Below are 17,518 nucleotides of genomic sequence, written 5' to 3'. Positions count from 1 at the left end.
TCCCTACACAATGAAGGTGGGTGCCCAACATGGGGACCCATGGAAACCACTGTATCGAACATTGAGCCATCTGGGCTGGTCTCTAAGGCACACCCACAACAGGAGCACAAATTGTGTCCAAGGTGCACATAAGGAAATTTTCTCCAGCTGGATTTCACAACCCTGAGGTCTTTCCAGGGGCTGGGAGCCCGATGTCCCCTGAAACACATGAAAGAGCAATCTGAATCTTACCTAAATCTCTGACTGCCCTAGATCTGCTTTACTTTCCTTATTTAAAAAAAAAAAAAAAGAGAGAAATATATAAATATGTACTTGCATATATATACAAATATATATGAACATTTTGCTGTGCAACCCTTGTGCTGTTCTGAAGATAGAACCCTTAGAAGCAGTGAGAAGGCATAAGTGCATGTACTCATCCACACTATCCACGATAGATTCCCACCTCTCTTGGTGACCCATTTGAGACATCAGTGAACACTGTCAGAGAACAGCCCAAATGGAGAAAAATGCCCGCTGTGATGTACCCTCTTCTGACATTTCCAGGTTTTCCAAACTAATGAGTGCATTGGGGGTCTTATGGACCTAGGTGGTTCTTTGTCCATGAATTTCTCTTATCCTTTTCTGAATCTTTTTTTGAATCTTTTTGTATGCTGAGCATCCAGAGCAGCACTTTGGCACATGCTGCATTGCACAGAAAGGCATAGTTTTTTTTTTCTTTTAAACCTGCAGCCTAATAACTTTGTGACCTTGAGTTACTAGAGAGACTGAATAATCATTGCTTAGTCATCTTCTCAATGTTTCACAACACATTAGTATTTAGCCTGTTTCTGTCTCTTCATTTGCTTCTTCTCTGAGTTTAAACTGATTCAAGTCTGAAATCCTTCAACACGAGCCTCTATTATTTGTTTGTCCTCTCTATTATTTGTTTTCCTGAGATAAGGAAACAGAATTGTACACAGAATGGAAGATGTAGGTGTATGTATCTGAACATACACCTATATGCAATAATATCCTGATGTTAATTTCTCTATAGCTTTCTTTGCAGTTAGAGAATATTAACACCTTTTAGTTGTCCACTAAGCCTTGTGCTATCTGCAGTCTTTTACAAATCTCTCTCCATAAGTGAAGTTAATTTAGAGTCCATTGTCCTGAAGGTGAAGTTTAGATTATTTCCTTCCAAACAATTCTGCATTTATCAATACTGAATTTCAGCTGGCATTTTTTTATTACCCTGCCACTCAGAACCATGACTATCATTACCTACTACAGCTCTTTCCAGTCAGATTTAGCTTTCACCACTCTGGTATCAGAAACGGATTTTGTCACCTCACCATTCATCTCCTTTTCCAAGTCATTTATGAATGCATTCAACAGATGCACTAGCAATAATCTTGTTACATCATTATTGGCTTGCTTCTGCATTGTTTCAGTAACTGGCCCCAAAATACTTTCCTGAAACAGGATGAGGAGTTCAGTCTTCATGACTCATTCTTAGTTTATGGAGACTTGTAACAAGGGGGAATGTATGCTAGTTTAGGACATGGAGATGAAGAGAAGTCATGGAGGTAGTCCCCTGTGGCCACTGAACAGTCATGACCTGTTATGCAGCCTTCATTTATCATACATATGTGTCCTGTGTAACCTATTAAAGACAAAACAAAAGAAACCAAAACAAAACAAAACAACAACAAAACACTTATATAATGCTCAAAATCATCCAGCTCTTGTTCCTCTCCAAAGTTTGAGATGTACAAATTAAGATTTTCCTTTCTCTGCCAATGAATTGACTTTTGATTATTTTTTTATAAGGTGTATTGTATTTAGTTTTCTATAAACAGAGAAGAATTCTTGGCCTGCAGTGCTGAGAATCTACATCTGTTGTCCTGATCCTTCAGGACCACTTTTTGGCTCTGAGAACGCTCTGATACATGCAACACTACACAAACCTTCATTCCCAAACATTAATGTCCATGAAGTGTAGCCACTGTAACACTTTAGTAACTTGCTTGGGAAAATTCCAGCCATTTTTCCTGTAAGGTTTTGAAAATGAGGTTCTAGATAGTGATGAGCCTATTATTATTTATTTGTTTGTCTGTTTGTTTATTTATTTATTTATTTATTTTCCCCCTCTGTGAAACTGTGAAGAAAACACATTATTGAGATAATGGTTTCTATATGACTGTCCTTTTATCAAAAGAAATCAATTTGAAGCTATGCCTACAGAAAAATTATCAGCTTGGACTTATGTTTGGTATACATGGAGCTGTTGGAGTGAGTCCAGAGAAGGGCCATGAAGATGACCAGAGGGCTGGAGCACCTCTCTTATGAAGACAGGCTGAGAGAGTTGGGGCTGTTCAGCCTGGAGAAGACAAGGCTCTGGGGAGACCTTATAGCACCTTCCAGTACCTGGAGGGGCTACAGGAAAGCTGGGGAGGGACTTTTCACCAGAGAGGGCAGTGATAGAACAAGGGCTAATGGTTTTAAACTGAAAGAGGGGAGATTTAGATTAGACATCAGGAATAAATTCTTTAGTGTAAGGGATATGCTCAAATCCTTAGGTAGTTTGGCTCACTAAGAAGGGGGTCACACTTGTCCCACTAATTCCAAGCCATTAATAATGAGCAGGAATCAAAGGCACAAGTGAGAGGGTCTATGTGACTGAGTGGGAGTTATTAGTGTCCAAAAACAAGCTAGGTTCAGTCATGTTCAGAAAAACATCTTTCTAATTAGGTGAGATTGCAGGAGCGATCTCCAAAAGCACACATATCCATTACAAAAGGGACAAAAAGAGCAGTGCAACCACTTGAAGTGCCCAGAAATTGATGGATTTAAACTGCATTAAGGTCAGCAGAAGTGGCAAGAAAAGAAAGGTTGTGCTACAGGCTCTTCCAAAAAGATTCAGAAATCATGATAATATATATATATCTCTGGAGACACTAAGTGACATAAAATAACTATTAAGAAAAGTATATTCAGTGAGATATACTGCAAATCATTATGGATATTCAATTCCAATCAAACTGAAAGGAAAGAGAAGACTCAGGGACTCTGCATTTGAATCTGAAAGACAATTGAAAGGAAAAGAACTAGAAAGTAAGGGCTAATAAATTTGATCTTATAAAAATGCGGAGCATATTAAGTAAGCTTTTAATCTATGATATGGGCAAAATCAAACAACATGATTTTAAGCATCTTAATATGCTCCTCAATTTTTGCTATTTATTCTAGGAACAGAGAACTCTGTCCACCTAGAACTGTCAGTACCTTTTAAGAAAGAGCTAGGTGTGGGCAAACAATAGAAATTGCAGTAGGAAAAGAAAAGGAAATGTACAGCATCCATTTGACTGCTTCAATTTGTGACAGAGTTTTTTAGTATTGTTGCATTGGACAAGTACTGAGAAGAGAAGTAAGGTCTGCCATTAGCTTAGGAAAAGGGCAAGTCTGTTCAGTTCAGTGGGGACTAAACAGATGAATATAAGATCAATGCTATTCCTGGATGTTAGTATTCAGTAAAAATATCCCTCCAACTTCAACATTATTAGTAGGTTTTTTAAAATTTCCTCTAGAACTGTTTAAAATATGCTTATTTTGTTCATCCCTTCATCTCGTTTATTAAACTGTCTCTGCAGAATTCTAACCCATTTTCCCATACATTGCACATATGAAATGCATACTCTGCTCAATAAAATGTGGCTATAGGATTTTACTTTCATTAGCAGACTGATAATTTTGATGTTTTGATGAAGTTTGTGAAACTTCTGACTGAAGGATTATTCCACCTGACGAGCAGATATTTCCTGTGTTTTCTCCTCTGTTCTTTGTTTGCTCACCTCTTTAATATTAAAAGATATCTTTCAGGGACAGGAAGGCTGAGGAATCATAAAGGGTGATTCACTACAAGAAAATATTGACTCTTATTTCTTCACTTTTGTCTGCTTTAGGTTTTGGACATTCATAAACGGATTAATGAAGATTCACAGAGTGATAAAGGCACAAAAATAGCAAATAATCTGTGCTCAGCTTTTTAATAAAGCTACAAACAAACTGTGGCTTTATCTGTACAGTATTTCCCCAGATAAATTGAAACCATAGTGTACAGCTTCTAAACTATATCAACTTCTTGCAAAATTGCTCACAAGTCTGTATGAATACACATTCAAAAGTTGCAGAACATTTGGTGCTGCATTTCTAGATGCAATAAAGCATCTGTTCATAAAAATAGATTTAAAAACAGAAAAAAAAGTTGTCAGCAAAATCAGCCAAATGAGTCCCTGAGATCAACTTCAGATCCCATTCTCCAGGTAAGACCCAGTACACGGAACAGTTTTAGATTACAGTTTATTTAGTTTATGTGTTCAAAACTAAGTAAGATATCTCATTCATGCTCTTAAGAAGAACAGAAAACATTCCTGCACTACATTCAAACTTGCATTGTAAAAGGATTTTCCTATTTTATTTCACTTTGGATCAGGACTGTGCATATCCCTCTCAGAAAGGTACTGCAAGATAATAGCTGTGTACAGGTGACAGACACCTGTGTCATGTAAAAAACCACAAGTATTTAAATTTGGACCACATCCACTGAAATATTCATCTAAATAAGAATAAACCCTTCCATCTAGTGGCTCTTCATCCACTCTGGTACCTGAAGCCCTGGCAAAAATAAAATAAAGATAAAATCTATTTACAGTGTAAGGGATTTTATTTTGGATGCTTCATATTTACTTGCACAAATGAATGAAGGTATAAATCTACCTCTTCAGAGCAGCTTGGCCATTTTACATGGAGTAGAAGTATCTTCAACCCATGAATGTTGCATATACCTAAAGTTGCTCTTGGTCTGCTGTTCCATGCTTTGGAGTTGAAAGTGGGTGTCCCAAGAGGAAGGTACATTGGGTGTGGAAGGAGAACATGGCCCAGCTTCAGTTTTTCTTTTATTAAAATAAATGGTGTATCATTCTGACTACAGGAAAACTTTGAAACGTTCAGTGTCCATTTCAAAGGCATGAAAGCAGTATTCCCTTAAGATTTCACAAATTTCCCAGTGTTTTGTAGGATTAACTGTAATGAGAACATGCCTAGCTAAACTGAAGCACAGAACTGCACCTGACTTCTCTAACTGCCATTTTAGTACATAGGACAGTCTATTGCACTAATACAAATCTCTGGAAAATGAAGAGTGGTTTTGCATCTCCTGCAAACATCTTTGTTTGATAGAGTTGTTTTCTGGCTGTTTATACAGAGAAACTTGGAATAGTTGGTCTTCTCTTAATTCCTCTCTATCTCCCCTGTGTATTCTGAATACTGCCAACAGAAGATGCTGTCTGACTAAGAGTGTGTAAATAAAGAGATAAAAATCTAACTTTTCTTACCCACTGCTGATAATCATTGATTACATGCTTTGTCCAGGAAGCCCAGTTACAGCTAAATCCAACATATAAAGAACAGCTAGTGTCATGGCTCCAAATCCTCCTTTTCTCATTGCTATGTTAACAAAACACATTTGCTCTATCATTCTGCAGTGTATGCTTGTGCTCTCTAACTGTATACAATATCCTATTTCTTTTTAATTCTTCACATCTTTCATCCTATCTCATACCTGTTGATATCATAGATATCATCTATACAGCTATAAAGTATAGGCCAACAAAACAAATTACATTCAAGGACACTGTAAGACTTAGTAAGAAGGCATCTTGCCTGAATGCTGCTGGTAAAGTAATCTGGACAGACATCAGCCTTTTTAACTGAGCCTACTCATTTGAAAATTTGCTTTAGCTAATATGGACTCTGTCTTCCTCATGCACTAATCTTGCTTAAAACCTTCCTATAAATAGCAGTTTCCAAAATGTGAAAATGTGCATGTTCTGTCTTTGCCAGGATTAACTCACACTAGTAAGTTACATAGCTCATTCTCTTGAATTATTTTTTTTAATTCTCTTCAGCATAGTAGGCCCTCTCCCTGATTCTGAGAAGTCCACCACCAACCTTTTATGGCTTTTCTTGTTTATGACTCTCACAAACATATGGCTCTTCTGTGCTAGAGATCATGTCAAATGAAATAAAGACTTTGTAGGACCTTCTTTTTCTTTCTAAGTCCTCACTGTTGTTCCTGTCAGCAGTTGGTGTTGGGCACAGCTTGTAACAGGAAAATGGGGTTATCTGTGGCATAATTTCCTTCATGATACCATAACAGCTGTGTGAAGTTGACAATCCCTTTCCCAGTTTTAATTACAGAAGATAGTAATTACCTGCATTGTAAGCATTAAGTAAAATAGTCACAAGTTTTTAATTAATTCCTAATGTTTGACAACTCCTTTAGAACGGCTTGCACATATGATCAGGGCAAATTAAACCACTGAATATACTTAGATGAAATGCAGTAATTTGACTCAAGACATAAACAGCTCCTCTGTTATGAGCTCGCTCTGTTAATACAAGCAGGCCCACAGCAGCTGCAACTCAAACACAGCAAGCTATGTGAAATGCAGTGTATTAATTGGAACAGGAAGATGACTGATATCTTTGGGCTGCAGCATTTCTGCTTGCTTTTAGAGATGGAAGAAATACAAAATCACACCAGAGACTATAAGAGGAAGAAATCAATGGAAATCTGGCCTTTTAACCCCTGCTGCTGTGATCATTAATCACTACTCCTTACAGTGAGAGAGAAAAAAAAGAAAGTTCTCAAATTAATTTCAGTGGTGAATGCTAAACAGGCATCAAGAAATACACTTACTTCTCTCTGTTGAATATGATGAATTCTTTCCTAACAGTTTCCAAGCACTGCTGCAGGTGTACGTTCTTTAAAAAACAGCATGAAGAGGTTGATTAATAAAGATGAAAAATCATAGCCAAAATATCACAACAACAGGAACAATACTGAACAAAAAGTCTTGCGAACGAATACAATAAAAGGCATTTTGAAGACTCTTCAAGAGTGGGCCATGATAGCACAGTCAGTATTTCTTTCTTTTATAAGATCTCCACAAATAATTCCTCAGGATTTTTACATCCGATAGTTCTAAGAAGAAAGTCTGCATAAGCATTCAAAATCATAAAGAGTAGCAACAGAGTTTATAAAACCTCACGGAAATGAAATTCAAGTCTGGAAATGGTTATTTCTTAATCTCAGAATTTTAGACTGTTTGTATAATAGGTCTTTCTATGTGGGACACATTAGTCAAGACTGCAAGAGATAGTTTTAAAACATTTCTAAATAATTAGGTTTTCACTGCATACTTTTCATTTTTGGTAGTAGCAGCAAATAAATACTCCTTATAACTATCTGTTCATGTGTGGAAAATGTATTGGCCAACTGCCAACACTTTTTCGTACTTTAAAGGAGCACCCGTGAGAATCTTAAAAATTGTTACAGCTTAAAGATTCTGTTACTATTTGATTGAAATAAGTGGTTGTTTTTATTCTTGCTTTGGTTTGTACTTGACATGTAAAATGACAGACATGGAGGTTGAGTCTTTCTTCAAACGTGATAAAACTGGACTTAATTGAGTTTGTGTGTTAAAGACTGTAAATGAAGTGCCACTGACTGCAGCCACAGTCCCCAACTTACCAATGGGCAGGTTTCCTTGGCTCCATCTTTGGATTTGTTTTTGGCAAGTCTCTTTTTCTTTTTATGGAGAGGCTTGGACTCTAAAATCATTTCTTCAAGTTCAAATGTAGGATCACAGTTCAGTCTTCCTTTCTGGTACAAAAGGATTCAGAGTTACTCTTGGAAGCATCATTGTTGTTTTTCAGTCTACCTGGCAAGTGTTAATAACATTAATAATTATCCAGATTCCCAATCACATCTTTAAAGCAAAAAGCCTGGAGTGATGTTTGAAGTTTAAATAAGGGCTGTACCATAAAAATCATATTAGAAAGCAATTAGAAAATGTTGGCTCCTATTCCTAGTTATATACAGATGTACTCCTAGAGTGACTACAGTTGTGTCACCCAAATGAGATTAATCTGGCCGAGGGTCTTCATCAGAATATTGGTTAGTGATGTAGAACATAAATGGCAACTGCAGGAAGTGGTGTAGGAAGGATGGGGAGTACCTCTAAGACCCTACTGATCAAAATCTGGTTTTCTAAAGTTGCAGGTGGATTTGGTTCATACTATCATGGATCCTGTTCACGACAGCTAAGGAAGGAGCAGGTCTTTTCTGGTTAGCAGTGTTTATATATTTGAAAAATGGTTCCATTAAGTTTTTTCTTACCTGCTACTTACATCACTTAAATATTCTAGATTATCCATTTTGGTGTTAATTTGTGATGCTTGAACCAAATCTTAGCATTCTTTGTTGGATCAGGAAGTCTTTTTTTAAGCAGGATGATTGGAAACACCATTTCTAAATGGTCATCTCCTTCCTTGATTCTTTTAAAATTCTTTTTAAATTCTTTTCAGGTTCTTAATTCTTTCAGATCTTTGCAGCATAAATGTTTACAGAAGCACAGTTTAGGCCTTGAGGCTTTTTAAAAAATTCTGTTCATTAGTCCAGTAATCCATCTCATGGCAACATGTGGGATTAACTGTTCCTCTCTTATTTAGGGATAAGAGCTAGAGTATGGCCAGAAAAATCTATGGTTCAGCTGAAGCCAATACATTTTTTAAAAGTCACAATTTGGTATCCTAATTACTGGATCAGTGTTTTTCTACTCCTATAATCAGAATAACATGAGTTCCTTTCTCCTTCTCATTCTCTCAAAGCATTAAAAAACAATTTGCAAACAATTTATATTGTGTGATTGAAGACCTTAAAAGCAGCCTTTTTTCCCCTGGGATTTCTGAAAGTTCAATCACACCATTATCACCATCAAGGTGGAGGTACTAAGATATGTCATATATAAATGACAGATATTATTTAGTAACAAGACACTAAGCAGTAAAACCACATCAGAAACCACTTACATAACTTGTGGTGTCCTACAGTGAAATATTTGATTTAGAGATCACTCCATATTTTGTATTCCTAGAAAAGTCTGTATAGTCTAAGTATAATATTAGCTCTCTGATCCCTTTTTCTGTATACTATCCAGTTAGATTTAGTAAAATTTATTTGGGTTTTTTTGCTTGTTTCAGGATTTTTTTTGTGTGTTTTGTTTTTTTTTTTAGAAAAAAATTCTTTGTTTGATCAATATCTGTTCCTTTCTTGACTACGTATAGTTTTAAGATTTTTTTAGCATTTAAAAAATACATCACTTTAATTCTGAAACTTTAAAAATGAAAGCAAATTACATTTAAATTATTCCTTGCTTCTTAATGAAGTATTTAACAATACACAAAATTACTAACAATTTATAACTCCAAGCTGAATATAAAGAAACTAGCCAAACCATAAAGAAACACATATTCTAGTTAAATAATAAAAAATATTTTTTGAGTCAAACTGCACAGGCCTCCTGTGTGCCTTTTGGCTGCAGAAGGTAGGCAAGTTTCTGACAGTAACAGCAAGTTTAAAGCTGTAGAGCTATGAAACTCTTCCCCAGCTCACAGAGCATGTTTGCCTCAATTCACCCTCTCATTGAAAGCCTGAAAGCCAATAAATATTTTGTTGTGTGGCCCCAGTTCATCTGTGAAGGTTTTGCTGGGACAACAGAGAGAAATGTCCTTGGAAAATGGCTGGCCAAGTCTGATCTCCTGAAATAGCAAAGTTTACTATATAGAGAAGTGTTGTTGCCTCTCATCTTCTCACTGTTTTTCCTTACACACCTGATCAATCAGGTGGAACAAGCCCTGCAACATCAGCCTCTCTCCTGAAGTGTCAGGTAGAACTTATGATGGGATTTTCAGAATCATCTCAGTAGATAAAAGTAACTTTTTATTCTTATTTAATTTTAAATGTAGACTATTATTTTTCCAGTACAAGTGGGAACTAGAGCCTTCCAACCCCAGCCATAATCTGAGTTTCTGAATTATTTTGTCTGTTAGCTATTGAGGATATTATGGTTTTCCCTCTTGTAACTCATATTCAGCTGGAAAATGAAGATGTCATGATATCTTAGGATTTGAATCCTTTTCCATCTGTTTGTCTTTAACACCACAATTTCATTTGAGCAAATTAACTCTCTTAAGTCTTATTTCTGTATTTCCCTCCAAAACACGACTGAAGTGAATCCAAATGTGACAGGAATAGCTGTCTTTGGACACATGTTTAGTGCCAGACAGTTCAAAGTATTTCAGGAGGAATTTCTCTTTTCAGCTTCCACCACATTTACCATTTCCAACACCAGCCACAGAGACAGGCCACTTAGCTAATAGAGCAGTACCAGACCAATAGGTATCACAACTGTTTTTGAAATTCCATTTTAAAATATTTTTTTTTCACTGTCCTTAAGAAGCCAGGAAACTTATCTACAGTCTCTCAGGAGTAAGGTACCCTCAAATCACAGTAAATCCAGGTGGAAAGAAGAAAACAGACATCAAAATTGTGATTTAAGGACTTAGGGATACAGACCATCACACTCTTGTGCCCCAGCTCTATAGAGGGGAGGTGTAAGCCAGCTGGACGTGGAAAAATGGAAGTCCTATTATTAGTTCCTATTCCTATATCCAGACTACCATACCTCACCACTCAGGAGTCAGGGCTAGCAGAGTGATGCACATAATGTTTGTTGGGTTTATGCTCCTGGACCAAAACTCAGGAGCAGAGTTAGGATGGAGAATATGGCACTAATAATTCAAGCTGAAGTGGGAGCATGGAGGAGACTGAGAAGATGTCTGGGGAAAGGATAATACTGGGGCAGCAACAGGAGCAGAACACAGACTTGCCAAAAGCAGGTTTCAATAGCTGATTTTGCTGAAGCAAGTCTAAGTTCTCTTTCTTGACTTTAAGCCCTGAGATTTGTAATTATGTACTACTGTGCTTTGGAGAATCTTGATCCCTGTGTATGCTGTACTTTTGGGTGTGGAGAACTGGATTTCTGTTTCAAAATACAAAGCAGGGTTGTGAAGCTTCCCACACACTGACAGTTGTGAATTAAACTTTCAGGTAGGAATTGGAAGTCTAAATCATTTGTTGAGTTTTGTCTGAGAAGAAGCCAGCCCACTCTTCTAACTTGGAAAAAAAGAAAATAAAAAAAAAACAACATCTTGCAGATCCCTGCCACCATGGAGAATGGAGTTTACTGTCCATCAGGTCAAGTTTTATTCTGCAGGGCTTTGCCTACAGCAACAACCTGGGAGAGCACAGGGGAAGGACCTGGCATGGCATAGCAGTTATACCACCTATAGGGTGGGTAAGAGGGAAGGAGTTCTGGCCTTGCTTTGGTACATATGAAATTCACCTCTCAAGCTTTCAGCTTTCAGCTTGCACCACGATTAAGTTAAAATGTGGAAAAAAAGGAATTTCACTTCTCTAGAACGTTGCTCTGAAGTGCCCAAGAGGGCTCCGTCTCTCTCTTCACCTAGTTATTTCCTCTCTGTGTTAGTTACCTGCTGTATTCCTGCTTTCCCCAGGCTCCATAAGGGAAGCCCCTCTTGCCCACCCACAGCTTTTGTCTCCTTTTGGACTTTGCTTCCAGAAACAGCTCTGGTCAGATGTCAAGAAGCCCTTCCAGGTGCCAGGAAACACTGCCAGCTCTGTCTTGGCAACCCACCTGGCTGCTTTTGCTCCATTAGACAATGCCCTCTCTCCCTCACCATCTTCAGGGCTGGATTCTATCTCCATCAGTCTTAGCAAAAACTTCAGTGTGCCCCTGGATGAGGATAAGTTCTAGCTATTCCTCCTTCCTCACATTTATTCACAGTTGCATTAAAATATATAAACAATCCTTAGTTACAAATGTATTGTTTGCTGCAATGATTAAACAAAGTGGAGAAACATGTTAGTACCACAGTCACTGCTTTTTATGCACGTCCCACAAATCCATTCAGCTCACCAATGATCAAAATGGAAATGTCCCAAAAACACCAACAAAATGGAACCTCAGAAAAAAAGACACCACCAGATCTCACACAGAATCTGAATATTTTAGTGTAGGAAACTGTCACAAAAGAAATAGGTCAGTCTTTTGAAACAGGATTTTTAAATTCAAAAAGCAACAGCACACTTGGGATGTTAAACAGTCTTGCAAACGTTATTCAGATGCCTAACTTTCAGAGCACAAACAATCTTCTTGGTATTCTTTGGCTCAGAATTAACTCTGACAACCTAACAGCTGAAATGCAAAGTCTGGAAAATATTTTTTTTTATCTGAAAGGGAACAAAAAGTGAACTAAGGTTAATTGGTTTTTGTTGTGAACTAATGAAATGGGCCAATTTTTCTCTTAGCTGTGACTGAGTAAATGAAAGCAGAATCCACAGTAAAACTTCTGTTAGAAGCAAATCACTGAAGACCAATTAACACAAGTGTAAAGAGCTGAAACAACAATGATAATTGAAGTCAGAATTTGCAAACTTATTTCACTTGTAATATTGACTTACATTAGGAACAAAGCCTGGGGTCACAGCTTTCTCTAGAACAGCATCCCAGTTGACATCAGCTAGGTATGGAGAGCTTTGGATGTCTGCAAGGCTTGAAAGTCGGCACTCTGGGTCCTTAGTGAGGAGCTGTGATCAAGCACAAGACATTGTCACAGGGACTGGGTGCCATATGAAAGAGTAAAAGTATCACGCACATAAATTGTATGATACACAATTTAAAGCAAGAAAATGGCTAGGGAATCCTCTAACAACTCCTAGGAGTCCCAACCTAAAAAAAATTAGAAGTAAAAGCTCATAGGATATGAATATCATTTAATTGCCACCAGATGGCTGCTGCAAGCATGAAGTATATTAGTATGTGTATTAGTAACAAAGTCTGTTTACAAATACAGAATACTCCAAGTGAAGCAAAGCATCACAGTTCAATTCCACCTAGTAATTTGTATTTCATCTTTAATTTATTGGAAGACATAGTTGCATTGAGCATCTTGGCAGCAATTAAAATTAACTACCTCATTGTTCCATCTATCAATAATAGGTTTCTCATTGCTGGAAAGGAAATTGATCTTCTACTGCTCAGTTCACACATTCACATTTCTTGCTTGAACATCAGTACTGATGATCTGAAACACCTGAAAGAGACAAATGGTCCTTGCAGCGTGGCCAGAAAATTAAACAAAAAACCCTAAACCTTGGGATTTTAGGAATAAGGCAAGTCCCAGGGTTGTGATGCATTCAGAATGGGCTCTGTCTTGTAGCTTAGTGACATTTACTGCAAAGTGGCTCAACTTTTGTTGTTGCGACTATAGCAACTTGGGACAGGCAGAGATAAGTCCCTTTTCATTTTTCAGCTCCTTGGCTGGAAGCTGTGGCAGAAATTCAGTGAGCAGAGTGGTCCTTCCTTCCCTCTCCCACAGGAACAGCCAGGGTTGGAAAGAATGGAGTCAGTGCACAGAGTGGGGATTATTGCTTCCCAAAATTTTGCTATCACTAATGAATGAGTTTTCAAATAAACAAAAATGCTAAATTCCTACCTCTTTGAGGCTATGGAAAGCCTGAGTCTAAGCCTAAGATTAATCTAAGTTCTCAAGAAAAATACCTCACTACTTACATTTTTTACTCAAATTTTGGCTACTGAATGTGTGTGCATTGTCTGATGCTTCTGCATTGTTAGAGGGGCTTCTGGAAGAGGAGAAAAGAGATGACAGAAGGTATTTGTGCTTTCTTACCTTTTTTAGCAGAGCTATCATGCCCTTGCACCATGCAGATGAGTAGTGAACTCTTTCTATCTTGAACATGTTGAGTACCTCATCAATGGGGGTTGCTGAATGAATTTCATAAGGCCTCTGGAATAAAGTTAAACCCAGATCAGTTCAGCAAGAGTGGATAAAAGAGTCCATACAATTCACATTTTCCTGATCTCAATATTGTTTATGCTGGAAATATTAAAAACCACCAAAACATCTTATAACAATTTTGAGGCTAATCCTTCTTTCCATGTCTGCTTTTCTAGGGTTATAATGGATGTAATTACTCATAGATGCATTTCCTCTGCAAATTTTTCTCTCATGAAAAGAAGTATCAGTTCAAATGAGATGGCTGAATAATTTTGCTCCTGGGGCATTCTGTTGAGGGATGTGGATTATTCACTATTTTTCACTTGCAGTACTAGAATGCTCTTGTGATCTAAAATGACAAAATGGAAAAGTGGTGACTGAAGGGAGCTTCACTGTCTCAATTTTACTGAGTAGGAGATAGAGAAATTAAAAAATCAAGAGCAGTCAACATGGTTTTATCAAGGGTAAATCATGTTTGACTAACCTCATAGCCTTCTATGAGGAAATTACTAGGTGGATAGATGATGGTAGAGCGGTAGATGTGGTTTATCTTGATTTCAGTAAAGCATTTGACACCGTCTCCCACAGCATCCTTGTAGATAAGTTGATCAGGTATGGGTTTGGTGGTCAGGAAGTGAGGTGGATTAGGAACTGGTTGAAAGGAAGGAGTCAGAGAGTTGTAGTCAATGGGGCAGAATCTGGTTGGAGGTGTGTGACTAGTGGAGTCCCTCAGGGGTCGGTACTGGGACCGGTGTTGTTCAACATCTTCATCAACGACCTGGATGAGGGTATAGAATGTACCCTCAGCAAGTTTGCTGATGACACTAAGCTGGGAGGAGTGGCTGACACACCAGAATACTGTGCTGCCATTCAGAGAGACTTAGATAGGTTGGAGAATTGGGCGGGGAGAAACATGATGAAATTCAACAAGGGGAAGTGCAGAGTTTTACATTTGGGGAAGAACAACACCATGTCCCAGTACAGGTTGGGGGCTGAACTGCTGGAGAGTAGTGTAGGTGAAAGAGACCTGGGGGTCCTGGTAGACAGGAGGATGACCATGAGCCAGCAATGTGCCCTTGTGGCCAAGAAGGCCAATGGCATCCTGGGGTGCATTAGAAAGGGTGTGGTTAGTAGGTCAAGAGAGGTTCTCCTCCCCCTCTATTCTGCATTGGTGAGGCCACATCTGGAGTATTGTGTCCAGTTCTGGGCCCCTCAGTTCAAGAAGGACAGGGAACTGCTTGAAAGAGTCCAGCGCAGAGCTACGAAGATGATGAAGGGAGTGGAACATCTCCCTTCTGAGGAAAGGCTGAGGGAGCTGGGTCTCTTTAGCTTGGAGAAAAGGAGACTGAGGGGTGACCTCATCAATGTTTACAAATATGTAAGGGGTGAGTGTCAGGGGGACGGAGTTAGGCTTTTCTCGGTGATGACCAGTGATAGGACAAGGGGTAATGAGTGTAAATTGGAGCATAGGAAGTTCAAGGTGAATATCCGAAAAAATGTTTTTACTGTGAGAGTGACAGAGCACTGGAACAGACTGCCCAGGGAGGTTGTGGAGTCTCCCTCACTGGAGACATTCAAAACCCACCTGGATGAGTACCTGTTTGATGTACTCTAGGTGACCCTGCTCTGGCAGGGGGGTTGGACTAGATGATCTCTCGAGGTCCCTTCCAGCCCCTAAGATTCTATGATTCTATGATTCTATGATTTTACAAAAATCTGAGAAAGAACCACAGTAAAAACCCAAACTCCAAATCTCAGTTGTTCTTCTTTGCCCAGTTTGAAATCTAAAATTACCTCAGTACATGGACCTATGGGTTATATGGACTTGCTCTCCTGTGTTTGCAGTGTGCAAATTCTTCTATAAGTGAAAAGAAGTCCCAGGCTTCACAGTGCTTTGTTAATGATGATTACTGTGATTTATCTTTTATTAAATGCAGCATTTGGAAAGGAAAGTACTCAATATAAATTTATGTTCTTTATTAATTCTTTTGCACATATTTTTATAGTTTTATATTTGTGAAGCAAGATGTTAGATGATACACTCTGATGATGTATTTTTTTAGGCAAGGAGAGATTGTGGATTGCTTGTGAATTAAGTTGTACCCAGCAGGTGACAAATGCTGTGAGCTAAGATCTGCAGCCAAATGCCATCAAAGGAGCAATATGAAAGCTCAAGCACCATAATTCACACACAACATAGAATTAGTTACCTTCTAATCCAATATCCTCAACAGAAAAAGGCACACACTGTCTTCACTAAGAACAGAATCATCCTTGGACTTTTACTAGCATGTTTTTGTACAATATTATAGTTTAAGAATATTTACAAGTGTTAGCTGTCTAGTCTGATAATGAATTGGAGCCTCTCTTCATAAAGGTCTGGAAAATATTCTTATTTTCAGAAAATTCATGCAGATGTTTAACTTTCAACATATGTATGAAACTAAGTCCATTCTAAGGCATTGGGGTGTTCTAAAAATAAATCCAAGGATTGCTTAAATCATTTTGCTTTCATTCACATTCAGTTTGCCTGTTGTCATTTAGCTATATCTTGTCCATATGAATCCAACAGGACCTAAATGCCTTCTCTAAATGCATAATGTTATTGAATCAAGTTCAAAACTGTAATTTGAAATGGTCTGTCATATGCTTTTCCCTACCTGTGATCATGCTGCCATAAAAAAGCTATTAAAAATGAAAGGCTTAGATTGTGTCTGTTGTCAAGAAATAACCTACTGCTGATTTAGACTTGATATAACAGTGTGACCAACATGGTCATTGAGCCAGATTTTACACCAACTGCTGGAAATAGTGATTTAACTCTAAAAATAACATTTTTAAGGAATAATGAATAATTGAAAGTTTTTCTGTTAAGAATGATTCTCCCCAAGTTTTTTCCTCACTGAAAGATAGTTAAAAACTTACCTTATTTTAAAGATTTCCAGCATTCTGCAGTTTCGGGTTTGTTTGTTTTTATTTGTTGTTGTTGGTTTTTTTTGTTTGATTGGTTGTTTGGTGTTTTTGTTTTGTTTTATTTTGCAGGGTTTTTTTGAGATCTGCAGAGATTTTTAAGATTGTTATAATTTAATTTGAGCTATAAATGGCTCTTATAAATTTGGTCTTTTGAGGTTCTGTACAACTATATCATCTCCCATGGTTTTCAGCTATTCAATCCACTCCCAGGCCAGATCTCTTCTGGTATATTTTGTGAGAAAGGAGAAAAAAATTCTAGTTTGTTTTTGTTTATGATATTTTACCAAAGGCGGTTATAAACTGTTCCCACTGCAGTGAAAGTCGTAGTCTGAGAATCCCACTTACTACTTCTTTCCTTCACCTCGTCTCTGGCAAGGACATGGTATATACAGTTCTTAAAATATTAAAACAGTTCTCCATAGCTTAGGAACAGGCTGACATGTGCCATGATTTGCATCATGTAGTTTAATTTCATGGAATTGGGGAAAAGGTTGATTTTTTGTGCAAAGTTTCATGATTTTACATTTTTCTTGTTAAGTCTTTTATTAGCAATTGGGTAGGAAGAGAAATATGACTGCAACATATTGACAAATGCTGGTACTACCATGGAGAACCAAAAGATTGTTGACACAGCTCTGTACTGGATGCACTCTACTCCTGGAGCTACAGCCCTGTTCCCAGCAAGGTGCTGTTGTGGCTGCCTGACAGTAGAGAACAAGGTGTGAGGATGGTTGTGACCCCATGAGCACTTTGAGCCTCTGAATCACAGAATCATAGA

At 37.9% G+C, this 17,518-nt stretch overlaps 1 protein-coding gene across 1 annotated transcript in view; it reads right to left on the bottom strand.

Annotated features, from left to right (window-relative positions):
* STK32B (serine/threonine kinase 32B) overlaps positions 1-17,518 on the bottom strand; it is a 140,816-nt gene that overhangs the window by 11,253 nt on the left and 112,045 nt on the right. The window contains exons 8-11 of the mRNA XM_010003139.1: positions 13,660-13,776; positions 12,431-12,556; positions 7,577-7,708; positions 6,743-6,807 (exon numbers count right to left, since the gene is read on the bottom strand). Coding sequence (XP_010001441.1) covers positions 6,743-6,807; positions 7,577-7,708; positions 12,431-12,556; positions 13,660-13,776 — 440 coding nt within the window. The remainder of the gene's footprint in view (positions 1-6,742; positions 6,808-7,576; positions 7,709-12,430; positions 12,557-13,659; positions 13,777-17,518) is intronic.

The sequence above is a fragment of the Chaetura pelagica genome, unplaced genomic scaffold (assembly GCF_000747805.2).
Source record: "Chaetura pelagica isolate M959 unplaced genomic scaffold, ChaPel_1.0 scaffold147, whole genome shotgun sequence".
Lineage (NCBI taxonomy): Eukaryota > Metazoa > Chordata > Aves > Apodiformes > Apodidae > Chaetura > Chaetura pelagica.
The sequence above is the reverse complement of the archived record's forward strand: the minus strand, read 5'-3'. Positions and strand labels throughout refer to the sequence as shown.